Here is a 22,814-nt window from a genome sequence, read left to right as displayed (position 1 = left end):
TGCGTCCTCGTTAATCTGTGGGGCTTTGATGGCGATGTTGGTACAATCAATTGCACCAATCACATTAGGGAAATTACACAATTGGTAAAACTTCTGCTTTGTTGCAGCAATGTCTGCTGCACTTCTTGGCATTTTTATCTCACGTCTTGCTCTGCGGAGTCTGATGAATAAGGCATCTGATACTTTCCCTATTATTCGTGAGACACTTGATTGGCTGAGTCCAGAGGCATCTCCCACAACACTCTGAAAGCTTTCACTAGCGTAGAATATCAGTGCTGTCAACACTTGCTTGTGAGTAGGGATGGCATGAGATCTTGTCACACGACCAATGTCTGGTTCCAGTTCATCACAGAGCCAAAGTATTTCCCTACGAGGGAATCTAAAATATCTCAAGAGATGTTCGTCTTCCACTTCTTGGGGGTTCAAGGGGTCTCTGAAGATCCTTTCTCTCCTGAGAGCCCGGTCGTGTGTTAATACTGCTTGTAACTCCATTTCTTCATCTTCAATATACTGGGGTCTTCTGGCTTCGTTTTCTTTCTTCTCCCTACTTCTTCTTCAGGTTCTTGTTCTTGTTGTTTTGGGCCACGGCGATCTACTCAACTCATATGAGCCCTTGTGTCATCCTGTGAGGGCTTCATAGGCGTATCAGCTGCCCCGTCCTCCTGAAGAAGGCGTAGGTGAGGGGGATGGCTGCTGCTTCCTGCCGTGAGGGGTGGACGCCTGCTGCCACCAGCAGCACCGTGGGCAGGTCGAAAGAGGGCAGGTCGAAGGTGGGCAGGTCGAAGGTGGGCACGTCCAGGGAGCGCCGCGGTGGTATCGTGGCAGCACTCGGTGAGAGTGGAAGCGTGGGAGGTACAGCAGCAGGTGCTCAGTGGTCTCCTCGACGGTCCTGCCCAGGGGTCAGGGGCAGGCGCAGGCGGTGGAGGTGATCGCTGAGTCGTGTGTCCAATACGACGTTTTCCTCACACAAGACTGTGGGGAGGAGTTGGTGCGGTACTCTGGCCCATGGAGGTGGTGCGGAGGGTGTTTCTTCTTCAGGTTTCTTCTTCATAGTGTGTTTTATGGGGCTAGTTTCGCTGTTGTTATGGTCGCGGGTCTTCTTCTTCTTCCTCTGTCATGATTCGTATTGTATTGTGGAGGCCCTAGGTCCGGGTTATGATACCTTACGCGGTGTCTCGAGCTGCCGTAAAGTTACGGTGCCGGAAGAGTGTCGTGAATGTTTAGTGAATAGCCCAAAACAGCCTAAAATTGCCTTAGACATTTTTGTGACATACGAACGTCGTAACTCCTTAGTGAATCCAGGCCCAGGGCTGTGTCCCTGGTCGTATTCCCACATTAGGAATCGTAAGAAGGAGACTGCTCTGACCCGCCTTAGGGTGGGTCATACTCGATACGCACATGGCTTTTCCATGTCCCGGGGGGTTCAGTCCTACTATGATGACTGTTTGGTCCCCCTGACTGTTCGGCACTTGCTGGTCGAGTGCCCCAGTCTGGGGAACCTGCGAGAGCGGTACCTCCCCCGGTGTCGAGGTGGAGATGGAAGTTTCTCTCTCCTGTTACAAGTTTTTAAGCGTTATTTTTTAACGTGGTTGTGTTAAGTGTTATATTTAATGTTTAAGGCGCGAACTGCTATCTCACGTCAGGTCCGGTGTTCCGTTGCCTGCTTTCACAAGTTGATTGTTGTAGGTGAGATAACACAAAAGCCTTTTAGTTGGCCGAGTGGTAGCCGTTATAAGTTCACTTTAGTTCACTTTAGTTATCTCTCTCACAGGGTAAGTACAAATACAAAATGTATTTTAACTATATCAACAGTTGTACACAAAGTTTACAGTTTGCGTGAGCCAGTCGCACGAAATCAGAGACAGCCACACCGCCACAGGGCGCGGGGCAGCGGAGCACCGCTCGCCTGCCCGTCACCCGTCTTCTCTTCGCGTTGTTCGCCCGTCTAATTTGCTTGTTGTTTGTCCAGAAGGGTTTGGGTTCCGGTTGATGACTGCTGATGAAAGTCATCATTTGCTGATCCTAGTGTCAGTTCATCACAGCTTCCCACGGCCAAAAGCACGACGTGTTGTTAAACATCATGTTGTGCGACACCGACCGGGTGTCGCCACACGTACAGTCATACATTCACATGTACATTATAATATACACATTACACTCTCTCTCTGGTGCTGGGGGAAATAAATACTCTCCCCGGGACATGATGTTTTTGGCTTCCTACAGGAGGCTGGCGTCCTCAACCTCCTGTAGCCTTTATTGAACTTCTATTGTTGTTTTATCATGTTTTTAATTTCTAACTTGTTTTATATAGTTTTATTAAGTGTTGTTTTTATCACGTATTTAATTTTATAAACGGTTTTATATAGTTTCATTAGCGTTATTTTATATCATATTTTTACTTTATACCAGTTTTATATTGTTTTCCAATATAATTATTTCTTATACCTTGCTTAAAATTACATACTGTTTGGTATAGTTTTAAAATATAGTGTATTTAATATTTTATTCGACATGACCTTGCAGTTGCGGCACCAAGACAAACGGCCCCATAATCATCTGGGAACCACTGCACTAAGGAGTCAAGGACATACTACGTATGTCATAACCTAAGGGGAAGACATCTTGTTGGGGTAAACGGGGAAAATTTAGAGATTCATGAGGGTCAGAACTGTGGGTTGGAGAGCCACAAGAACCGGGTAGAAATGTCTTACAATAATTTAGTTAGTGTAATAGTAGAGGGGCAAGGACAGCATATACCCCAGCAAACACTTAGAAAACAATGACCTTAAGTGGATGACTCGTGGACTAAAACACGAGATAGGGTTAAATAAAGGAATTTATCAGAAAATAGAGTGTGTTGTTTTGTTGTTATCTACCATGTGTTTTCTGTTTCGGTATGTTATCTACCTTTAAGTAGAGTAGTTTAAAACAAATTTATTCGTCAAATTAAAAATTGATTGAAAAACACCTGAATAGTTCAAGTAGAGTAGTTTAGAACAAATTTATTCGTCAAATTAAAAAGCAAAAATGGTGAATGAAGTAAAACAGCCGAATAGTACAACATGAGGAAATTCACAGCCATTCATCGAAAGACAGTCCTTATATCACGGAGAAATGCCACAAAAAGGTCATCAGCATCATGACGGAGTAATTTAATTTGCCAGGAGCACTAGTCCAAATGCGCCTGTAGTAGGTGTCTCAGGGTGCCCCGCATGGTTTTCATAATTTTAGTCTCCGCGTCGAGCCACAGTCTTTATATACCTTGAGTATGAGCTCCCCTGCCGGACATGGTCACGGCTGTAAAATTCGGAATGTTGAGAAGGAAGAGGTAGACCAATTCAAGGATCTGGCACAGAGTGAGTTCAGTTTTCCATTGATATCGGTGAAGTGAAAGAAACGATTACCCTGGCGAACGGAACGGTACTTCTGACCTTTCCTGCGGCACCGCAACATTAAGTTCATCTCTCCATTCCTTTTCCTCTTGTTAACTTCTTTCATGTCTCCACCACAGTAACTACATGGGGCCTGAAATGTGAAAGTTACATGTTAATTGCGTAACTGCACAGCTTATTAGGCTAACACGGTATCTGCACAGTTTACTCACAGTAACATTTGCAGCATCCAGAAGGTGGTTTTGCTTATTAGGCTAACACGGTATCTGCACAGTTTACTCACAGTATCATTTGCAGCATCCTGAAGGTGGGTTTGCTTATTAGGCTTACTCGGTATCTGCACAGTTTACTCACATTATCATTTGCAGCATCAAGAAGATGGTTTTGCCGTAGGAAGGCAACTACGACTTCCTCTGAAAGCACTATGTTGCAGGAAAATTCACGTGTAGGACGCATATCTGTGCACTTGTCGACGGACGGAGAGACACAGAGCATTGACATAATCGAGACGTCGTCACCTTCGCGATTGTGAAACGTGAGTTGGGGAACTGATTTATTTACATAGATTTACATAGAAAATCAGACCACACAGACCCCATGGTCCAGACTTGGTGGTCTGTCCTTAAACCTAAGTGATTTTACATTAATCAGAAGACTCCAAAACGTTGCATTTCTACTCTAGTTGATATTAAGTTGAAGGAAGTGACGGTCGAGCTTATTTTTGAAGGAGTCAATCGTGTTACACTGGACCACTGATGATGGGAGCTTATTCCATTCTCGCACTACAACGTTGGTGAAGAAAAATTTGGTGCAGTCTGAATTTACTTGTCTACATCTGAGTTTTACGCCATTGTTCCTCGTGCGCAAAGTGTCATCGATCATAAACAATGTTGATCTGTCTACATTCGTGAAACCATTAAGTATTTTAAAACATTCGATCAGTTTTCCTCGGAGGCGACGTTTCTCAAGAGAGAACATGTTAAGGGTAGAAAGCTTTTCTTCGTAGGATTTGTTGCGCAAGGAAGGGATCATTTTCGTTGCCCGACGCTGAACACCTTCTAATTTAGCAATATCCTTTGCATGGTGGGGAGACCAAAACTGTACCGCATATTCCAAGTGGGGTCTGACTAAACTGTTGTAGAGCGGGAGTATTACATCCTTATTCTTAAATAAAAAGTTTCTTTTAATGAAGCCCAACATTATGTTCGCTTTATTTGCTGCATCGATGCATTGCTGTGAGAATTTGAGGTTTGACGCGATTTTGACCCCCAAGTCCTTGACGCATTGAACGCTTTTGAGTTTAACGCCGCGCATTTCGTAATCAAACTTCTTATTCCTCGTTCCAACTTGAAGGACCTGGCACTTGTCTACGTTAAAGGGCATCTCCCATCTATCCGACCAAGCTGAAATTTTGTGCAAATCCTCTTGGAGGCTTTGCCTGTCTTCGTCAGTGAGAACCGAGTTACCAATCTTTGTGTCGTCTGCAAATTTACTAATGCGGTTATTGAGTCCAACATCCACGTCGTTGATGTAAATAATGAAGAGCACTGGGCCAAGAACCGAGCCCTGAGGGACGCCACTAGTGACCGGCGCCCACTCTGAGTTAAATCCGTCAATCACTACTCTTTGTTGTCTGTTGCTCAACCAATTCGCGATCCATTGGTTTACCTGACCGTCAATACCTATTCGCTTTAATTTGTAAAGTAATTTATGATGCGGGACTTTATCAAACGCTTTCTGGAAATCAAGATAGACTACGTCCAGTGATTTGGTTACGTCATAAACAGTGAAGAGGTCGTTATAAAAGGTTAATAGATTTGATAGGCAGGATCTTTTGTTTCGGAAGCCATGTTGTGAGTCCCCAATTAGTGAGTGGCTTTCAAGGTAACTCACAATTTTGTCTCTAATTATGCCCTCAAGTAGCTTACCTACAACCGAAGTTAGACTAATGGGCCTGTAATTACCTGGTACTTTTTTGTCTCCTTTCTTAAAAATCGGTGTCACGTTAGCCTTTTTCCAATCTGAAGGGACAATGCCTTGTCGCAAGGACATATTGAATACGGTTGTGAGGAAGGAGAGTATTTCGCTCTTTGTTTCTTTCAGCAGAGTTGGATATACTTTATCAGGTCCAGGACTTTTATTTGTTTTAAGTGATTTGAGGGCTTTAAGGACTTCATCGGGTTTTATTTCAAAGTTAGACAATGCATGCTCGGGATTTACATTAGTACTGGTGTTGGTGGTGGTGGTGGGAGGACTGTTATTATTAAACACCGAGGAAAAGTAATTATTTAATAGGTTTGCAACGTGTTGGCTGTCAGTCACTAGTGCACCGTCGCTGTTTGTTAAAGGTCCAATTCCACTTCTGATCGCCTTTCTGTTGTTTATGTAACTGAAGAAGGATTTCGGATTATTTTTACAGTTGGCTGCAATATTTTCTTCATATCTACGCTTTGCCTGATGCACTAATCTTTTTACTCGTCGCCTTGCATCATTGTAAAGTCTAATGTTTTCGGGCGTGCTTTGGTCTTTCTTTAACCTGTAAGACAATTTTCTCTCCTTGACTGAGTGTTTAATTTCGCTATTAAACCACGGTGGACTTTTATTAGTGTTAATTCGCTTCTCGCACAAGGGTACAAATGTGTCCTGCTGAGTGAGTAAGTGATTTTTAAAGTTTAGCCAGGCATCCTCTGCATTGCCGTCATCTGATAGTTGCATATCTATTAGTTTTCGTCGGATTTCTACGAAGTTGGCTCTTTTGAAATTGGGCACCTTAACTCTATTTTCAGTCACCGATGTTTGAGCTCTAATGTCAACGCGCACTAGTTTATGATCGCAGGAACCGAGGTGTTCTCCTACCGTGACATTACTGACTAGGTTATCTTGGGTCGCTATAACAAGGTCAAGTATGTTATTTTGTCGAGTTGGTTCAGAAACCATTTGGCTTAGATAATTTTCCTCTAGAAATTCGATCATTCAATGGGACTCACCTTCTGTACCCGACAGTGTCGCCCAGTCGATATGGGGGAGGTTAAAGTCTCCTAGTATCAGTGAGTCGCTGTTATTAAGTGACTGCCTTAAGACGCTGTACATTTCAAGATCGCCATCAAGTGATTGCCCCGGAGGCCTGTAAGTGACAGATATATTTAAATTGACTTTTGCAATGTTTACTCGCACGCACAAATGTTCAACGTTACTGTTTCTTGGTGTTTTGTCAGTAGGTTGCAAGTAGCTTTTGACAAAAAGGGCGACACCACCCCCTCTACGGTTTACACGATCATTGTTGAAGAATCTGTTGCCATCTATGTTGTATTCGGAACTTAAATCAATATTAGTGGTGTCAATAAATGTTTCGGTTATAGCAATTACGTCAAAGTTTTCTGTCAAAGCAAGACATCGCAGTTCATCAAACTTGTTTCTTAGGCTACGCGCATTGAAACTAAGGACTCTTAGGTTATCTTGAAGCTTGGTAATAGAGGTACTGGAGGGTTCAATGTTACGAGTCTGTTGCGGTGTATGGTGTCTATTTACACGGGCGGGATGGAAGGACGTGGCTGAGAGTCGTGTTTTGGTGTTCGGGCGTTACGGACGGCGTTGTTGAGGGGCCTTGCCAATCTGGCTGCCCTGATGGGGACTGGTGTATGCCGTCCCTTTGGAAAAGTCTACTCTGGCCGTAGAAATCGTTCCAGGCGTTAAAGAATTCGACGTCAAGCTCTCCGCAGAGAGTCTGCAGGCGGTTGTTGAGGCTGAAGGCCTTACTGTAGAAGTCGCCCTCATCCCATGTCCGTGGTAGAATTCCTGAAATCATAATATTAGGGGATTTAGACTTATACTGCTGGATGAGCCTACGGTACTTGTCCAGCAGTTCCTCAGACCGGGTCGTGGTGACGTCGTTTGTACCTGTGTGGAGAACAAAGAGTGAGTCATTACGAGGCCACAGCGGAGACCTCGTCCAGGGCAGCTGTGATGTCGTCAACACCAGCTCCAGGATAACAGTAGTTACGCCTACGACGGGGGACTCTGCCACAGAACTCAACCACCTGATGGCGAATCATAGAGTCACCGACCAAGAAGGTGCTCTGTTCCTCGTCCTCCTCCTCCAGTATGGCAAATCTGTTGTAGCAATGAGTAGGATAAATGGCTCTAGGGGCGGGTCTGGCTCCTCCTCTCACGGGGGTGAAGCATTCAGCGTCAGCTCTACCGGTTCCCTGTGACGTGCCTTCTTCGGAAGGTGGCTGGGCATCGAGTGCAGGTGAGGAGGGTGATGAGGCGTCCGTTGCAGCAGGGGCGACGATGTTGGCCTGGATAAACTCCTGCAAGGTATCAACAGTACTTGTTAGTTCGGTGATCTTCTTCTCGCCAGCCGTCAGCCTTTCGTCCTGTTGAAGGAGTCTCGTTTCCATCTGCTGTGTCAACAGGCAGATCTTGCAGACGGTCGATCGTCCTGAGAAGAAATGACCAGAGAAGTTTCCTGTGCAAGTCGAACATTTCTTTAGCGCCATCTTGGTAAGGAGGAGAAAGCAAGTGAGTAGTGTTTATCTATATATTTGCTTTGCTTTTTCTTTTTTCGTAGGGCAGAGGGACGCGTGCGTGAATAAGCGAGAATAAGTGAGTGAGAGAGAGAGAGAGAGAGAGAGAGAGAGAGAGAGAGAGAGAGAGAGAGAGAGAGATGGGAAGGCGTAGGAGGGAGATAGGGATGGAGGGAGGAAGAGGGCGAAGGAAAGGGGGGGAGAGAGAGAGGGTGGGAACGAGATAGGGAGTGAGGAAGGAGAGACAGAGAGGGGCAAGTGGGGGTAGTAATGAGAGAGAGAGAGAGGGGGGGCAATGGAGGGAGGCGAGAGAAAAGGAGCGAAACGCGAGGGACGAGAAGGAGTGACGCAGGTGATGAAAAATTTAGAGGATTACTGTCTCTGGGGAATAATCTGGTCAAGTCAGGTCAGGTAAGTCTGAACACCTGCGTATGGAGTGGCGTCGGAGTGGAATCTGAAAATATATAAAGAATGTGGCGGAAAGAGTGTAACACTGTGTTTTGTGTATATGTTTTACAGGGCGCTACGGCGAGAGGGTAGATACAGGCAGAGAGAGGTAGTAAAAATAAGGGCAACACTTAATCCTGTCCAGCGAAGCACGTGGTCGCACAGCAAACAGCACACCTCTGCAGGCAGCTAACTCGGTTGACAATAAGCAGTACGCAGCACGACGCGAAATAGCACACGGCACACAGCACAGCAAGATCTACAGTACAGTTCAGTACAGCACACGAGGGTGGAATCGCAAGCGAGAGAGGTCACGGAAGTGGGAGCGCGTGCGGTTTGACCTCTCGGAGTGAGGGCAGGGAGCTGTGTGTGAAATGAGTGAAGCGAATCATGATTCGTGTGAAACGTGATTCTTTCAGATGTATATAACAAAAACAAGGGAGAAAATTGGACCGCTGTTATCGGTACCAGGTACCGGTACCTGGTACCGATAAAGTTAATGATCACTCGCCGGTACTGGTATCGATAACTGATATCGGTACTGGTACCGCGAAGCATCATGATCACTTGGGTTCCGGGAAGCTTAATGATCACTCGGCACTGCGCATTGCCGTTAGGATCTTAGTGACGCTCGGTGCTCGCCCGCCTCCATGTGGTATGAGCCCTGTGTGTAGACGCTGAGTCACTGCCCCGCTGACCGTCTCCCCAAGTTCCCACCATTTTGTCCTGCTTTCCGTTTCCATCACGGCTCCCGTTTCCATTATTTTATTATTTTATTTATTTATTGGAGTTACTGGATAATTCTTCATGTCCGATTCTTTTTCTTTTTTAGGTTGCTAATAAATATTTTTATTGTTATTAGACTATGATCGAGTACATCCATAATAACTATACATGCTATTTTTTTTCGAAAAAATAAATATTCACTTCATTCAGAGAGAGAGAGAGAGAGAGAGAGAGAGAGAGAGAGAGAGAGAGAGATTGAGAGAGATTTACATAGATTTACATAGAAAATTAGACCACACAGACCCCATGGTACAAACTAGGTGGTCTGTCCTTAAACCTAAGTGATTTTACATTAATCAGAAGGCTCCTAAACGTTGCATTTCTACTCTAGTTGATATTAAGTTGAAGGAAGAGAGAGTTTTCTTTACAGGAAATTTGTTTGGGAATTTCATCAGAAGTCATTAAGAAAAAAAAAAACTCCTTTGGGTACCGGTACCGGTACTAACGGTACTTGAGTTTTCGGTACCGGTACTACCGGTACTCAAATTAACGGTACTTGCCCATCCCTACTGGACGCTCACGGAGCAGGAAGGCCGCGCGCTGTGTCAGCAGAACGCTAGGTACACACTTCTCTGCCTTTGCCCTCACACAGTCACTGAAGTTACGGTTGAGAGAGAGATATAACAATTCGGAGCAATTCGTAATCACGCTGCACACCATTTTATGTTAGTAACTTTTAAACGTTATTTTTAAAGTGATGAGTGTTGAGTTTATTTTTAAGTTTAAGGCGCGAACTGCTATCTCACGTCAGGTCCGGTGTACCGTTGCCTGATTTCACAAGTTGTAGTAGGTGTGATAACACAATAGCCTTTTAGTTGGCCGATCGGTAGCCGTTATAAGCTCACTTTAGTTCACTTAAGTTCTCTCTCTCACAGGGTAAGTACAAATACAAAATGTATTTTAACTATATTAACAGTTGTACACAAAAGTTTACAGTTTACGTGAGCGAGTCGCACGCACACCAGAGACAGCAACACCAACGTGCCCGGGGCCGGCGAGCACCACTCGTGCGCCCGCTACCCGCTGCCTTCTCTCGTCTTCTCCCCTCGTCTTCGCGTTGTTCGCTCGTTTTATTTGTTGTAGTTCGTCCGGAAGGGTGTGGGTTCCGGTTGATGACGGCTGATGAAAGTCATAATTTGCTGATCCTAGTGTCAGTTCATCACAGCTTCCCACGGCCAAAAGCACGACGTGTTGTTAAACATCCTGTTGTGCGACACCGACCGGGTGTCGCCACACTTACAGTCATACATTCACATGTACATTATAATATACACATTACATACGACACCGACCGGGTGTCGCCACACTTACAGTCATACAGTCACATGTACATTATAATATACACATTACATCCCAGATCCGGAAGGGTGTGGGTTCCGGTTGATGACGGCTGATGAAAGTCATCATTTGCTGATCCTAGTGTCAGTTCATCACAGCTTCCCACGGCCAAAAGCACGACGTGTTGTTAAGCATACTGTTGTGTGACACCGACCGGGTGTCGCCACACGTACAGTCATACATACACATGTACATTATAATATACACATACACTCCCGCGCCGTCCCAATACAGGCGAGTGAAGCCAGTGGGCGGAGCTTACCGAGTCTGTGGGCGGAGCTTACAATCGACAGATAGACCCAAGACATTGCGATCTCCTTGGCTGAACTAAGGGAATTTACCATTTGTTTTAGCATACAGGACGAGAAATGAAAAAAAGAATTGATGGTTTGAGTTACGAAAAGTACATAATATTTTCCTATATATTTAATGTAGATCTATTATCAACGACATTTAAGGTCAAGGCAGTCCCGTGGCTTAAAAAAAACAATGAAAGGGCCCCGGCATTCCATGACATAGGGCTGCTTTCACAGTCACTTCGTGTGTTTTGATCGTTACCAATGGCGGCGACTGACGCAATAGTTTTCCACGTGAAACTGGCTTATGGGGTAGTGGCGGCTGCAGAGGAAGCAAGAGGTGTTGAGTGTGTGTGGCAAGGTGCGGGGCTAGGCTAACCCCGCAGCCGTGAAAATACTATAACAGCGATAACAGCCATTGGTGACGATCAAAACAAATAAAACGACTGTGAAAGCGGCCCATAGTGTTGCTGTGTGTGGCCCCTCGGCCTGGCACACAGGGTGCAGCAGACACAGGGGAATTACTAACCTGCAGTAGTACCTATAGCCTAGCCTAAGACGCATTGCTACCACATCTTGAGGTGCACTGTGTTTCCCATAGAGGTAAACACAGTGGTGGGAGACACTAGCATAATGGACTCTGCTGGTGCTGCCATTGGCACAGCAGTGTCTGAGTTGGGAAGCAATGCTATTATGGAAATAATCCCTAATTGTATTCTTAACATAGCTAAGCGTATAGTCAGTGCCAGGGTCCACTGTGTCATCCTGGAGGGCACGTCGAGCAAGGCAGTCTGCCTTTTCATTGTGCTGGGTGGCAACATGGGAGGGCACCCAGGTGAAGTGGACCGTGGCACCTGCGGCCTCAAGGGCACGGAGGGCATCAGGCACTTAGTCACAAGATCACAGTCTGTAGGGGAGGACGACACACGTTCATGTAATGCAGCCTGGCTATCGACAAACAAGTATACACCTTTGCGGAAAGCTGCTACAGTGTGGAGAGCCTCAAGTATGGCATACAGCTCAGCCCGGGTCGAGGACAGGTGCAGTCGACGATAGAGAGTAGTGTCACGGTTTTCAGAATGTTTAGCCTGGTGGCGGTATCTGGCAACTATACCACGGTGGCGCATTCACTGGTGATGTTAGTGACGCGTATCAGTGTGTACAGTGTGTGTGTGACCGTGAAATTATAATGTTGTATAATATTATATTATATTATAATATAATGCAGTTAGAAATATACTAGATTACATGAATTTAATTTAGAAATGCGATAATGAATGTCTTCTACATGATGATGATGATGACGACGAGGTAAAACATCACGAACAGTCTGAAACACTTTTTCTTATTAAAACTCTCCAAAGAAAGTCTCTGGATCTTTATCAGAGAATTGAGGGAGTAAAGGTAGGTATTTTGTGATCTTGGTTTTATGCTGAGTCTGAATAGTGGATTTTAATTGAAACATTTGCAATTCATGCTCTCTTTCTTTTTCTTCTCTTTCTTTTTATGTTTCTTCTTTCTCTTTTTTTTTCTTCTCTTTCTCTTTCTTTTTCTTCTCTTTCTCTTTCTTTTTCTTCTCTTTCTCCTTCTTTTTCTTTTCTTTTTATTTTTTTATTTTTTTTATTTTTTATTTTTTTTACTAGATACAAACAAATCCCAATACAGAAACATACAACTGCCAGAAGTTACAGTGAGGTGCTGCGGACTATCTTTGGCAGGAGAAATATACAGTAAGATTAAGATTAAAAGATTAAAAGATTAAAATTAAAAGATTAAAAGACTAAAAGATTAAAAGTAAAAGATTAAAAGACTAAAAGATTAAAATTAAAAGATTAAAAATACAGTAAGATTAAGATTACAAGACGTGTCACACAGTTAAGTGTCATGTCACCTTAGCCAAGTATTCATTGCACACTTAAAAGTCTAAATAGAATTAACCTGGTAAATGTCAGTCTGTCGCACCATAGAGTTCCACAGTCTTGTGTATCGCGGCAGGAAGGAGCGGAGAAAGATCTCAGTCCTGGCGAAGGGAACAGCCAGCTGTGCACTGCTCGTGTGAGCATCCCTGGTGGAGTGAGGATGAGGCGTCGCCCACAGTTGCCGGAGTAAAGCAAGGTGCGGGGTGCCCTGCTTGTGGATCTTGTATATGGAGCACAAACCGCCCACGTCCCGCCTGTGCTGTAAGGGCTGCAGAGGGGTCAGCAGCTGTCTAGTTGTTACTTTTGCCGTGACGATCCGCTGGGCACGGTTCTGAACCTTGTCTAAGAGACTAAGGTACGAAGGGGGGCAGACCGACCACGTCAAGGGAGCGTACTCCATGACAGAACGGACCTGGGCGTTGTAGAGGTTGATTACCCCTCTAGCGTCCAGTAGGTGGGATACGCGCCTGACGCAGCTCAATCTGCTGGCAGCCTTGGCAGCTGTTTTCTGGACATGGTTGGTGAAGGAAAGGGTGCTGTTGATTTCAACACCAAGAATATGAATCGATGGCTTCAGAGGTAGGATCTTCCCATTTAGAAGGATGGATGGGATAGGGTTGTCCAGGGAATGGTGCCGCCGGGAGATCAACATGACTTGGGTCTTGTCCTGGGCAAGATCCACCTGCCACCGTTGTCCCCATACAGTAATTATCTCCATCACATGGTTGATTAGGGTGACTGTAGTGTGGTGGTCAGTAGTGTCGCAGGGGAAAGTTAGTGTACAGTCGTCCGCGTATGCATAGGCTTCAGGGATGAGCTGGAGGAGGTCGTTAAGGAAAACGTTCCAAAGAAGGGGTCCAAGGACACTACCTTGAGGAACACCAGCTCCAACAGGGTGCTCTGCCGAGGACTGTCCATTCACCACCACACTGAGGGTTCTGTGCCGCAGGTAGTCGTGAAGGAGGTGGAGGAGTCCGCCGTTCACACCCATGCTTCGGAGTTTGGCGATCAGACCAGAGTGCCACACTCTGTCAAATGCTCCGGCTATGTCCAGGGCAATGACAAATACATCACGTCCTCTATCTAGGAACTGATGCCATTAAGTAGACATAAGGAGGAGAAGGTCATTAGTTGACCTGTTGCGACGAAAACCAAACTGCCGATTATTAAGAATATGGTGTGTGGTGAAAAAGGAGGTAACCCTTTTGGCAATGATTGCTTCTAATATCTTGCCAAGTACAGACAAAAGAGAGATCGGCCTGTAATTCTTCGGGTCAGTCTTGCTTCCTTTCTTGTGAATGGCTGCAACTCTCGCAACTTTCCAGAGAGAAGGCCACGTACTACTGCTGATGCAGCATTGGAAAAAGAGGGTGATGGGTTCTGCCAACTGGGCGGCACAGTGTTTGAGGATGTGAGGCGAAACACCATCCGGACCCAAACCCTTCTTAGTATCAAGCTGTTTTAAATGCTGCTTAACCTCCGCTTCCATTACAACAACTGCATCAAGAGTGGCATTGGTAAGTCGTGGCATAACAGGAGGAAGACGGTTAGGTTCAGGAATGGTCATTTTGCCTGAAAAATGGGATGCCAGCACATCAGCCTTCTCACAGCTCCAAGAAGCGACCGAACCATCCGCTTTGTTTAGTGGGGGAATGTGAGAGTCAGGAGTAAAACCTTGCTGCTCCTTAAGGGCAGCCCACCATGATTTGCTTCCCACTGAACGACCAGAGAGTTTAAGTTTAAGGTCTTCTTGCCACCGTTGTTGAGCCAGCCGTTGTACTCTTTTCATATTGGCACAGGCCTCCTTGTGTCGTTGCCTGTTAGTGTCGGTTGGGTGTCGTCTAAAGCGTGTCCAGGCTCTGCTTTTTTCATCAGCTGCCATTCTACAGTCAAACCCAAACCAAGGGCGGTCAAGTGGTTTGACCGTGAACGTATGGCTGGGAACATATATTTCTTGGAGGCAGAGGATTGTATCGGTGAAGGTTCTCACCTGAGCATCAACGTCTGCAAGGATGCTGTGCCAGGGAGTTTTACTCAGTGCGTCCTGGAGGCCTTCCCAATTAGCCTTCCCCCACAGCCAGTTGGTGCGCTTCATGGGGGCGCCTTTAAGCGCGGCAACGCAAATTGTACTGAGGACCGCCATGTGATCAGAGGACCCCACTGCGTTGAGAGGGCGGCAGGCAACAACGCCATCTGAAAGGTCGGTGATGACCGGATCAAGGGAGGAGCCTGAGTTATGGGTGGGGAAGGCGACGTGATTAGTCAGACTATAAACGGTGAGGAGTTCTTCAAAAGTTCTTGCGACCAAATGTTGATTAAGGTCACCCACGATGACGGTGTGGTTGCAAGAGTACTGCTGCAGCAACCTGTCAAGGTGAGTGTACAGAAACTCTAATGGCTCACTGCCTTGCCACTGAGGACGGTAGCAGACACAGAAGAATATTGAACCATGATGTTGAGTCCAAATTTTGAAGAACATCATCTCAAGATGATTGGGAAGGGTGATGTCAAGTGGCTGTACCGTCAGGTTCTTATGGAAACAGACAGCAACACCTCCAAAGTTTCCGCGTGTCCTATCCCGACGGTGCCAACCCGTGTACCCTTCAATTTGCCCATAGTTACAAGGGACGGACTCATTTAAGAATGTTTCTACTGTAGCCACAACGTCAGGCGTGTGAGGAATGACGTGAGAGTGAGTAAGATCTCCAATGTTAGTTTAAAGACCCCTGACGTTGGCTGAAATGATAGAGAGGTAATCCTGCTTGTTGGGTTGCATGAGGCCACGGTCCTGGATAATTACTGACTAGATGACTTAACCCTGAAGAAGCAGAGGGTGCCCAGGGCGTGGGGATTAGCTGTCCTGATTGAGTATTCGAGTTGCTGAGCAGGGGCGGGACTGGAGCTGGACTGAGAGATGACACAAGAATGGAGTTGTTCTCAGCCTGGCTAGCCTTGAACTTCTGAAGGAGCTCCTCCTGCCTTTCCTCAACAACTCGGGTACGGCACACATCAACAGTGTGTCCTAGGCGGAAGCAATAATCACACTTATTTTTTCTTCGGCAATTAGACTCCGTGTGCCCCTTATGCCTGCAGTAATAACAGTACTCGGGTTGGATAGTCGCGGAGCGTGTATGATCAACACCACCAGATGATGGTCTGGGTGCTTGATTATACCTTGAATGTACTTGGTTTGCTTGTCCCCAGTTATTATTGGTACCGTTCCTAGAGAAACTGGGAACGTTGGTCCGAATGCTTCTGGGCTGGTGTGGGTTACTTGGAGACTGTGACGAACGGTTGTGGCTTGGCTGGATAGGACGATGAGGAGCCGAATCGCATGCTATAAACCTGGACTGTCTGGAGCCAGGCAGAGCTGTCCTGGCAGCTTCGGGTCTAGAGGAGTTGGGGGAAGACTGGGCTGGGTTTATGATGTGAGAACTGGGAGGTGTGGTGTTAGGATGGTTAGGCCTTGTCTCTTGAGGGCGAATCTGCGTGGAGCCACCTTGTCCAGAGCCAGATGGACAAGGACCGGGTGGGAGGGCTGAGGCAGAGTGCTGGAGTTGACGAGGCTTTGAGGACGACCACCAGCTTTGTGTATCTCCTTTTCTTCTCTTTCTCTTTCTTCTCTTTTTCTTCTCTTTCTCTTTCTTCTTTCTTTTTTCTTCTTTCTTCTCTTTTTCTTCTCTTTCTCTTCTCTTTTTCTTCTTTCTTTTTTCTTCTTTCTTCTCTTTTTCTTCTCTTTCTCTTTCTTCTATTTTTCTTCTTTCTCTTTCTTTTTCTTTTTCTTCTTTTTCTTTTACTTTTCTTCTTTTTCTTTTTCTTCTCTTTCTTTTTATTTTTCTTTATTTTTATTTTTCTTCTTTTTCTTCTCTTACTCTTTTCTTCTTTTTCTTTCTTTTTTTTCTTTTTCTTCTTCTCTTTCTCTTTTTCTTCTCTCTTTTTTTCTTTTTCTTTCTCTTTTTCTTCTTTCTTTTTCTTTTTCTTTTTCTTTGTTTTCTCTTTCTTTTTATTTTTCTTCTCTTTCTTTTTCTTTTACTTTTTCTTCTCTTTCTCTTTCTTTTTCTTTTTCTTCTCTTTCTTTTTCTTTTTCTTCTCTTTCTCTTTTTATTTTTCTTCTCTTTCTTTTTATTTTTATTTTTCTTCTCTCTCTTTCTTTTTATTTTTCTTCTCTTTCTCTTTCTTTTTCTTTTTCTTCTCTTTCTCTTTGTTCCTTTTCTTTTTCAACTCTTTTTTTTCTTTTCTTTTTCTTCTCTTTCTCTTGTCTTTTTCTTTTTCTTCTCATTTTTTTTCCTTTTCTTTTTCTTCTATCTCTTCTTTTCTTTGTCTTTTACTTCTCTTTCTCTTTTTTTTTCTTTGTTCTTCTCTTTCTCTTTTTTCTTTTTCTTTTTTTATCTTTCTTTTTCTCTTTCTTTTTCTTTTTCTTCTCTTTTCTTTCTTCTGTTTCTTCTGTTTCTCTTTCTTCTCATTCTCTTTTTTTCTCTTTCTTCTCTTTCTCTTTTTCTCTCTTCTTTCTCTTTTTTTCATTTTCTTCTCTTTTTTTCTTTTTCTTATCTTTCTCTTTTTTCTTCTCTCGTTTTTTTCTTTTCCTTCTCTTTCTCTTTTTTTTCTTTTTCTTCTCTTTCTAATTTTTCTTTTTCTTCTCTTTTTTTTCTTCTCTTTCTTTTTTTTCTTTTCTTCTCTTTCTCTTCTTCACTTTCTTCTTTCTCTTCTTTTTTTTCTTTTTCTGCTCTTTCTCTTTCTTCTCTTTCTCTTTTTCTTCTCTTTCTCTTCTTCACTTTCTTCTTTCTCTTTTTTCTTCTTTTTTATCTTTTTCTTTTTCTTCTCTTTCTCATTCTTTTTCTTCTCTTTCTCTTTTTTTTCTTTTCTTCTCTTTTTTTTCTTTTTCTTCTCATCGAATTTCCAATACTTTGTAGACACTGTCCTTTCGTGCCAAACTAAATTTGATGTCATAGGATTAACAGAAACCCGCTTAGATGTAGATATTTCTCCACTGTACAGACTACCGGAATATGAAATGTTCACTAATAACAGAAACAGGTTTGGTGGGGGAGTGGCCATTTATATCTCTAGTAAGTACAAATCTTCTGTGATCAATGAATTTTCTAAATTGGAACCTTTTATGGAATGTTTGGGAATCGAAGCAATATGTAATGCTAATACCTATTTATTTCTTTGTATTTACAGACCACCTCAAAGCAGTATAAATAATTTTCACAATTCACTTAATGAAATCTTATCCCTAATTAAAGATAAAAATTACAAGGAGGTTTTTGTGTTTGGAGACTTAAACATAGATTTGTTACAATGTAATAATGACAATGTGCAGGATTTAATTAATATAATGTACAGCTATTCTTTATTTCCTCTAACTACCTTGCCTACTCGAGTAACTTCAACTTCATCCACGTTAATTGATCATGTTTGGTCATCTCAGATTGAAAGTAATACTGCCAATTATATATTAAAGACAGATATCAGTGACCACTACCCAGTAATCTCTGTATTTAAATGTGATAAATATCGTCATCCTTCTCCCACTTACGTAACTAAAAGAATATTTAATCAGGACTCCCTTGAAAAATTTAGTAATAGTCTCTCACAAACTAATTGGAGTGACACATTAAATTGTATATGTGCTAATGAGGCGTACAACTTATTTTACAGTAAATTTAAAACATGTTTTGATAAGTGTTTTCCGGAAAGAAAAATTAAATTTAGTTTTAAAAAGGAACGTAGTCCACACATTACTCTAGCTCTTAAGAATAGTATTAGAGAAAAACATCGACTTGAAAAACTAGCTCATAAATGGCCTTTAACGTTTAAGGAGCCTTATAGAATATATAGAAATAAATTAACGTCACTTTTAAAATTAGCCAGGAAGAAGTATAACCAAGAGCAGTTACTTAATAGCCAAGGTAATCCAAAACAACACTGGAGATCCATTAATACTATTCTTGGTAGATGCACAGGTGCTAAACATACAGTTATTGAATTAAAGCCACATTGTACTGACATTTCTGAAACATTTAATGACCATTTTTTGAAGGCTGGGGGGCTAGATCATGATATAGTAGGGGATGAATATATGACATATTTACACAACTCACCTAATTACTCGGTATACTTATCACCAGCTACACATATATAAATTGAAAACTTTCTTAAGACATTAAAAGGTACTTCATCTGGTTTTGATGAAATTTCTCCCTTGGTCGTAAGACAAACTGCCAGCATAATTTCCTTGCCATTAACACACATAGTTAACCTCACATTAAAGAAAGGAGTTTTTCCGGACGAACTTAAGAAAGCTAAAATTATTCCATTATTTAAGTCTGATAATAGAGATGATGTCAATAACTACAGACCTATATCAGTTCTTCCTGTGTTCAGTAAAGTCTTTGAAAAAGTGATATGCACTCGTCTTGTAAATTTCATTGAGAAAAATAATTTATTTTCGAATTGTCAGCATGGTTTTAGACCAGGGCGCTCTACTGAGTCGGCCATATTTCAGTTTACCAATAATGTGTATAAATATCTGGAAAAGAAACATTATTTAGTTGGAATTTTTTTAGATCTTTCTAAGGCTTTTGATTCGCTATGTCATAAAATTCTTTTAAGTAAACTTAGTAATTTTGTGATTCTGGGAGTTCCTTTAGAATTATTCAAAATTATTTAACAAATCGATTTCAAGCTGTTTACTGTAATTCTAAATATTCTTCTTTCAAGCCTATCAACAAGGGTGTACCGCAAGGATCTATCCTAGGACCTATACTTTTCTCATCTATATTAATGATATTGTCAATGCTAGTAATAAATTTAAGTATACCATTTATGCTGACGACACTAATTTACTATTAGATGATAAAAATATATATAGTTTGCATATAAACATTAATAATGAGCTCAATTCAATTAATATGTGGCTTAAACATAATAAGTTAAGGTTAAATATCACTAAAACAAAATACATTATCTTTCAAAACCGATCAGTCACTACTAACATGCCACCTATAACACTTGAAGGAAAAGTACTTGAACGAGTTTCTTATACTAAGTTTTTGGGCGTTTTCATAGATCAAAATATCAATTGGAAATACCAAATTAATTCTGTTGCAAATAAACTATCTAGGATATGTGGCATACTGTATCGAATAAGAAATAGCCTTACACAAGAAGCACTTATCAGTATTTATTATACACTTTGTTACCCGCATCTCATTTATTGTGTATCTGTGTGGGCGTGTACGTGGCCTTCCTTTCTTAAAAATCTTCAGGTTTCTCAAAATAAGATATTTAGGTGTATGTTTTATATGAACAAGTTTGATTCCACACATAACGTATTTTCCACACATAGATTTCTTAATTTTAAAAACATTCATTGTTATTTTCTACTATTATTTATTTATAAAAACCTCGCACTGATGCATGGAACTTATCCTTTTCAAGTTATTAATACATTGCATAATACGCGCAGGAACAATATAAACCTTATCTCTCCACAGTTCAGGACAGTTCTTTTCAGAAATAGTATTTTATGCTCAGGACCTCAAGTTTGGAATTCTTTGCCAGTAGAAATAAAAAATCTCCTTAATAGTAATAATTTCTCTCTATTTAAAAAGTCAGTAAAAACACACTTATTTGCAATCCAAAACAATCACGGTTAAAATTATAATTTATTCCTGAAACATGAACACAAATTTACATTATTAATTATTATTGTTATTATTATTATTATTATTATTATTGTTATTATTTTTATTATTATTATTATTGTTATTATTATTATTATTATTATTATTATTATTATTATTGTTGATGCTGTTGTAGTTGTTATTATAGTTAACATTTTAGATATAACTATTATAACTTCATCTGGTATTATAGTTAATGTTGTTATTTATTGTATATTTGTATTTAGCTTTATGGTTGGGAGCTATCTGCAACCTTTAGAAAGATATTAATAGTGCAATGAAATAAATATACAGTCTGTCGGGAAGCTTCGGCTTGACAGGCTAGATTCGTTGCCAGAATTATAATTATATTTATATGTATATATCAATGTGTGTATATTATGGCAATAAACATTACTTACTTACTTACTTACTTACTACTCAGGCGCGACCTATATTTTACCTGATAATGTTATCTTTTATGTTGTGATTTTTGTAACAAATACAATATTATATTATTACGAATTTCTTATAAATATAACACTATTGTAAATAATTGTATGTATATATTTTGTGTAGTAAATTGTATACAGTAGCTTATATTATAAATATGTAACATGGTACATGTACACGCATCAAACTATACGTACATATTTCTGTAGAATTCTAAGATATTATAAGAAAATAAGCGTTTTCCCCACAGTATACCTCAAATGTACCAGTGTAACCTGTTCTCACATCACAAACGCACCACATCTTGATTCCAAACCTTGCATGATGTTTGTTAGGCAAAAACAGTCTCAGGTTGGGAGTTTTACCCTTGAAGCCTATCATGCTTTCATCAACAGATATGTTCTTGTCAGGATGGAAGTAGTGCAAATAAGCATTTTGCAAGTGATCGATTAGAGGCTGAATTTTGTGAAGAACTTGATGTGGAATACTGGGATCATGATTTTCATTTTTTTTTTTTTTTTTTACAGCAAAGGAGACAGTTCAAGGGGGCACAAAAGCAAACATTAATAAAAAAAAAAGACCGCTACTCACTGCTCCAAAAAAGAATCCAAAGAGGTGGCCGAAATATAGGTCAGTTTCGGGAGGAGAGGTGTCCTGATACCCTCCTCTTGAAAGAGTTTAAGTCGTAGGCAGGAGGAAATACAGATGAAGGAAGAGTGTTCCAGAGTTTACCAGCGTGAGGGATGAAAGAGTGAAGATGCTGGTTAACTCTTGCATAAGGGGTTTGGACAGTATAGGGATGAGCATGAGTAGAAAGTCGAGTGCAGCGGGGCCGCGGGAGGGGGGGAGGCATGCAGTTAGCAAGTTCAGAAGAGCAGTCAGCGTGGAAATATCGATAGAAGATAGAAAGAGAGGCAACATTGCGGCGGAATTTAAGAGGTAGAAGACTATCAGTATGAGGAGGAGAGCTGATGAGACGAAGAGCCTTAGCCTCCACTCTGTCCAGAAGAGCTGTGTGAGTGGAGCCCCCCCACACATGAGATGCATACTCCATACGAGGGCGGACAAGGCCCCTGTATATGGACAGCAACTGTGCAGGGGAGAAGAACTGGCGGAGACGGTACAGAACGCCCAGCCTCGAGGAAGCTGATTTAGTAAGAGATAAGATATGAAGTTTCCAGTTGAGATTTCGAGTTAAGGATAGACCAAGAATGTTTAGTGTTGAGGAAGGTGATAGCTGGGTGTTGTCAAAGAATAAGGGATAGTTGTTTGGAAGATTGTGTCGAGTGGATAGGTGGAGAAACTGTGTTTTTGAGGCGTTGAAGGACACCAGGTTCTTCTTGCCCCAATCGGAAATAATAGTAAGGTCTGAGGCTAAGCGTTCTGCAGTCTCCAGCCTTGAGTCGTTAAGTTCCTGAAGGGTGGGTCTTCTATTAAAAGAAGTTGAATAATGCAGAGTGGAATCATCGGCGTAGGAATGGATAGGACAGTTTGTTTTGGAAAGAAGATCATCAATGAACAACAGAAAAAGAGTGGGAGATAGGACAGAACCCTGTGGGACACCACTGTTAATAGATTTAGGGGAAGAACAGTGACCGTCTACCATGGCAGAAATAGAACGGTCAGAGAGGAAACTGGAGATAAAGGTACAGAGAGAAGGATATAAACCGTAGGAGGGTAGTTTAGAAAGCAAAGATTTGTGCCAGACCCTATCAAAAGCTTTTGATATGTCCAGCGCAATAGCAAAAGTTTCACCGAAACGGCTAAGAGAGGATGACCAAGAGTCAGTTAAGAAGGCTAGGAGATCACCAGTAGAACCCCCCTTGCGGAACCCATACTGGCGATCAGATAGAAGATCAGAAGTGGAAAGGTGCTTTTGAATCTTCCGGTTAAGGATTGATTCAAAAGCTTTAGATAGACAAGAAAGTAAAGCAATAGGACGGTAGTTTGAGGGATTGGAGCGGTCACCCTTCTTAGGTACAGGCTGTAT

The 22,814-nt window shown here is 42.2% G+C and overlaps 1 protein-coding gene across 1 annotated transcript in view; it reads right to left on the bottom strand.

The window, feature by feature from the left end:
• Positions 1 to 634: 634 nt before the first annotated feature.
• LOC126982050 (uncharacterized) overlaps positions 635 to 22,814 on the bottom strand; it is a 57,457-nt gene continuing 35,277 nt past the window's right edge. The window contains exon 3 of the mRNA XM_050833766.1: positions 635 to 827. Coding sequence (XP_050689723.1) covers positions 635 to 827 — 193 coding nt within the window. The remainder of the gene's footprint in view (positions 828 to 22,814) is intronic.

This window comes from Eriocheir sinensis, chromosome 50 (genome assembly GCF_024679095.1).
Source record: "Eriocheir sinensis breed Jianghai 21 chromosome 50, ASM2467909v1, whole genome shotgun sequence".
NCBI classification, from domain to species: domain Eukaryota; kingdom Metazoa; phylum Arthropoda; class Malacostraca; order Decapoda; family Varunidae; genus Eriocheir; species Eriocheir sinensis.
Note: the sequence above shows the minus strand (reverse complement) of the source record. Positions and strands in the feature narration are given on the sequence as shown.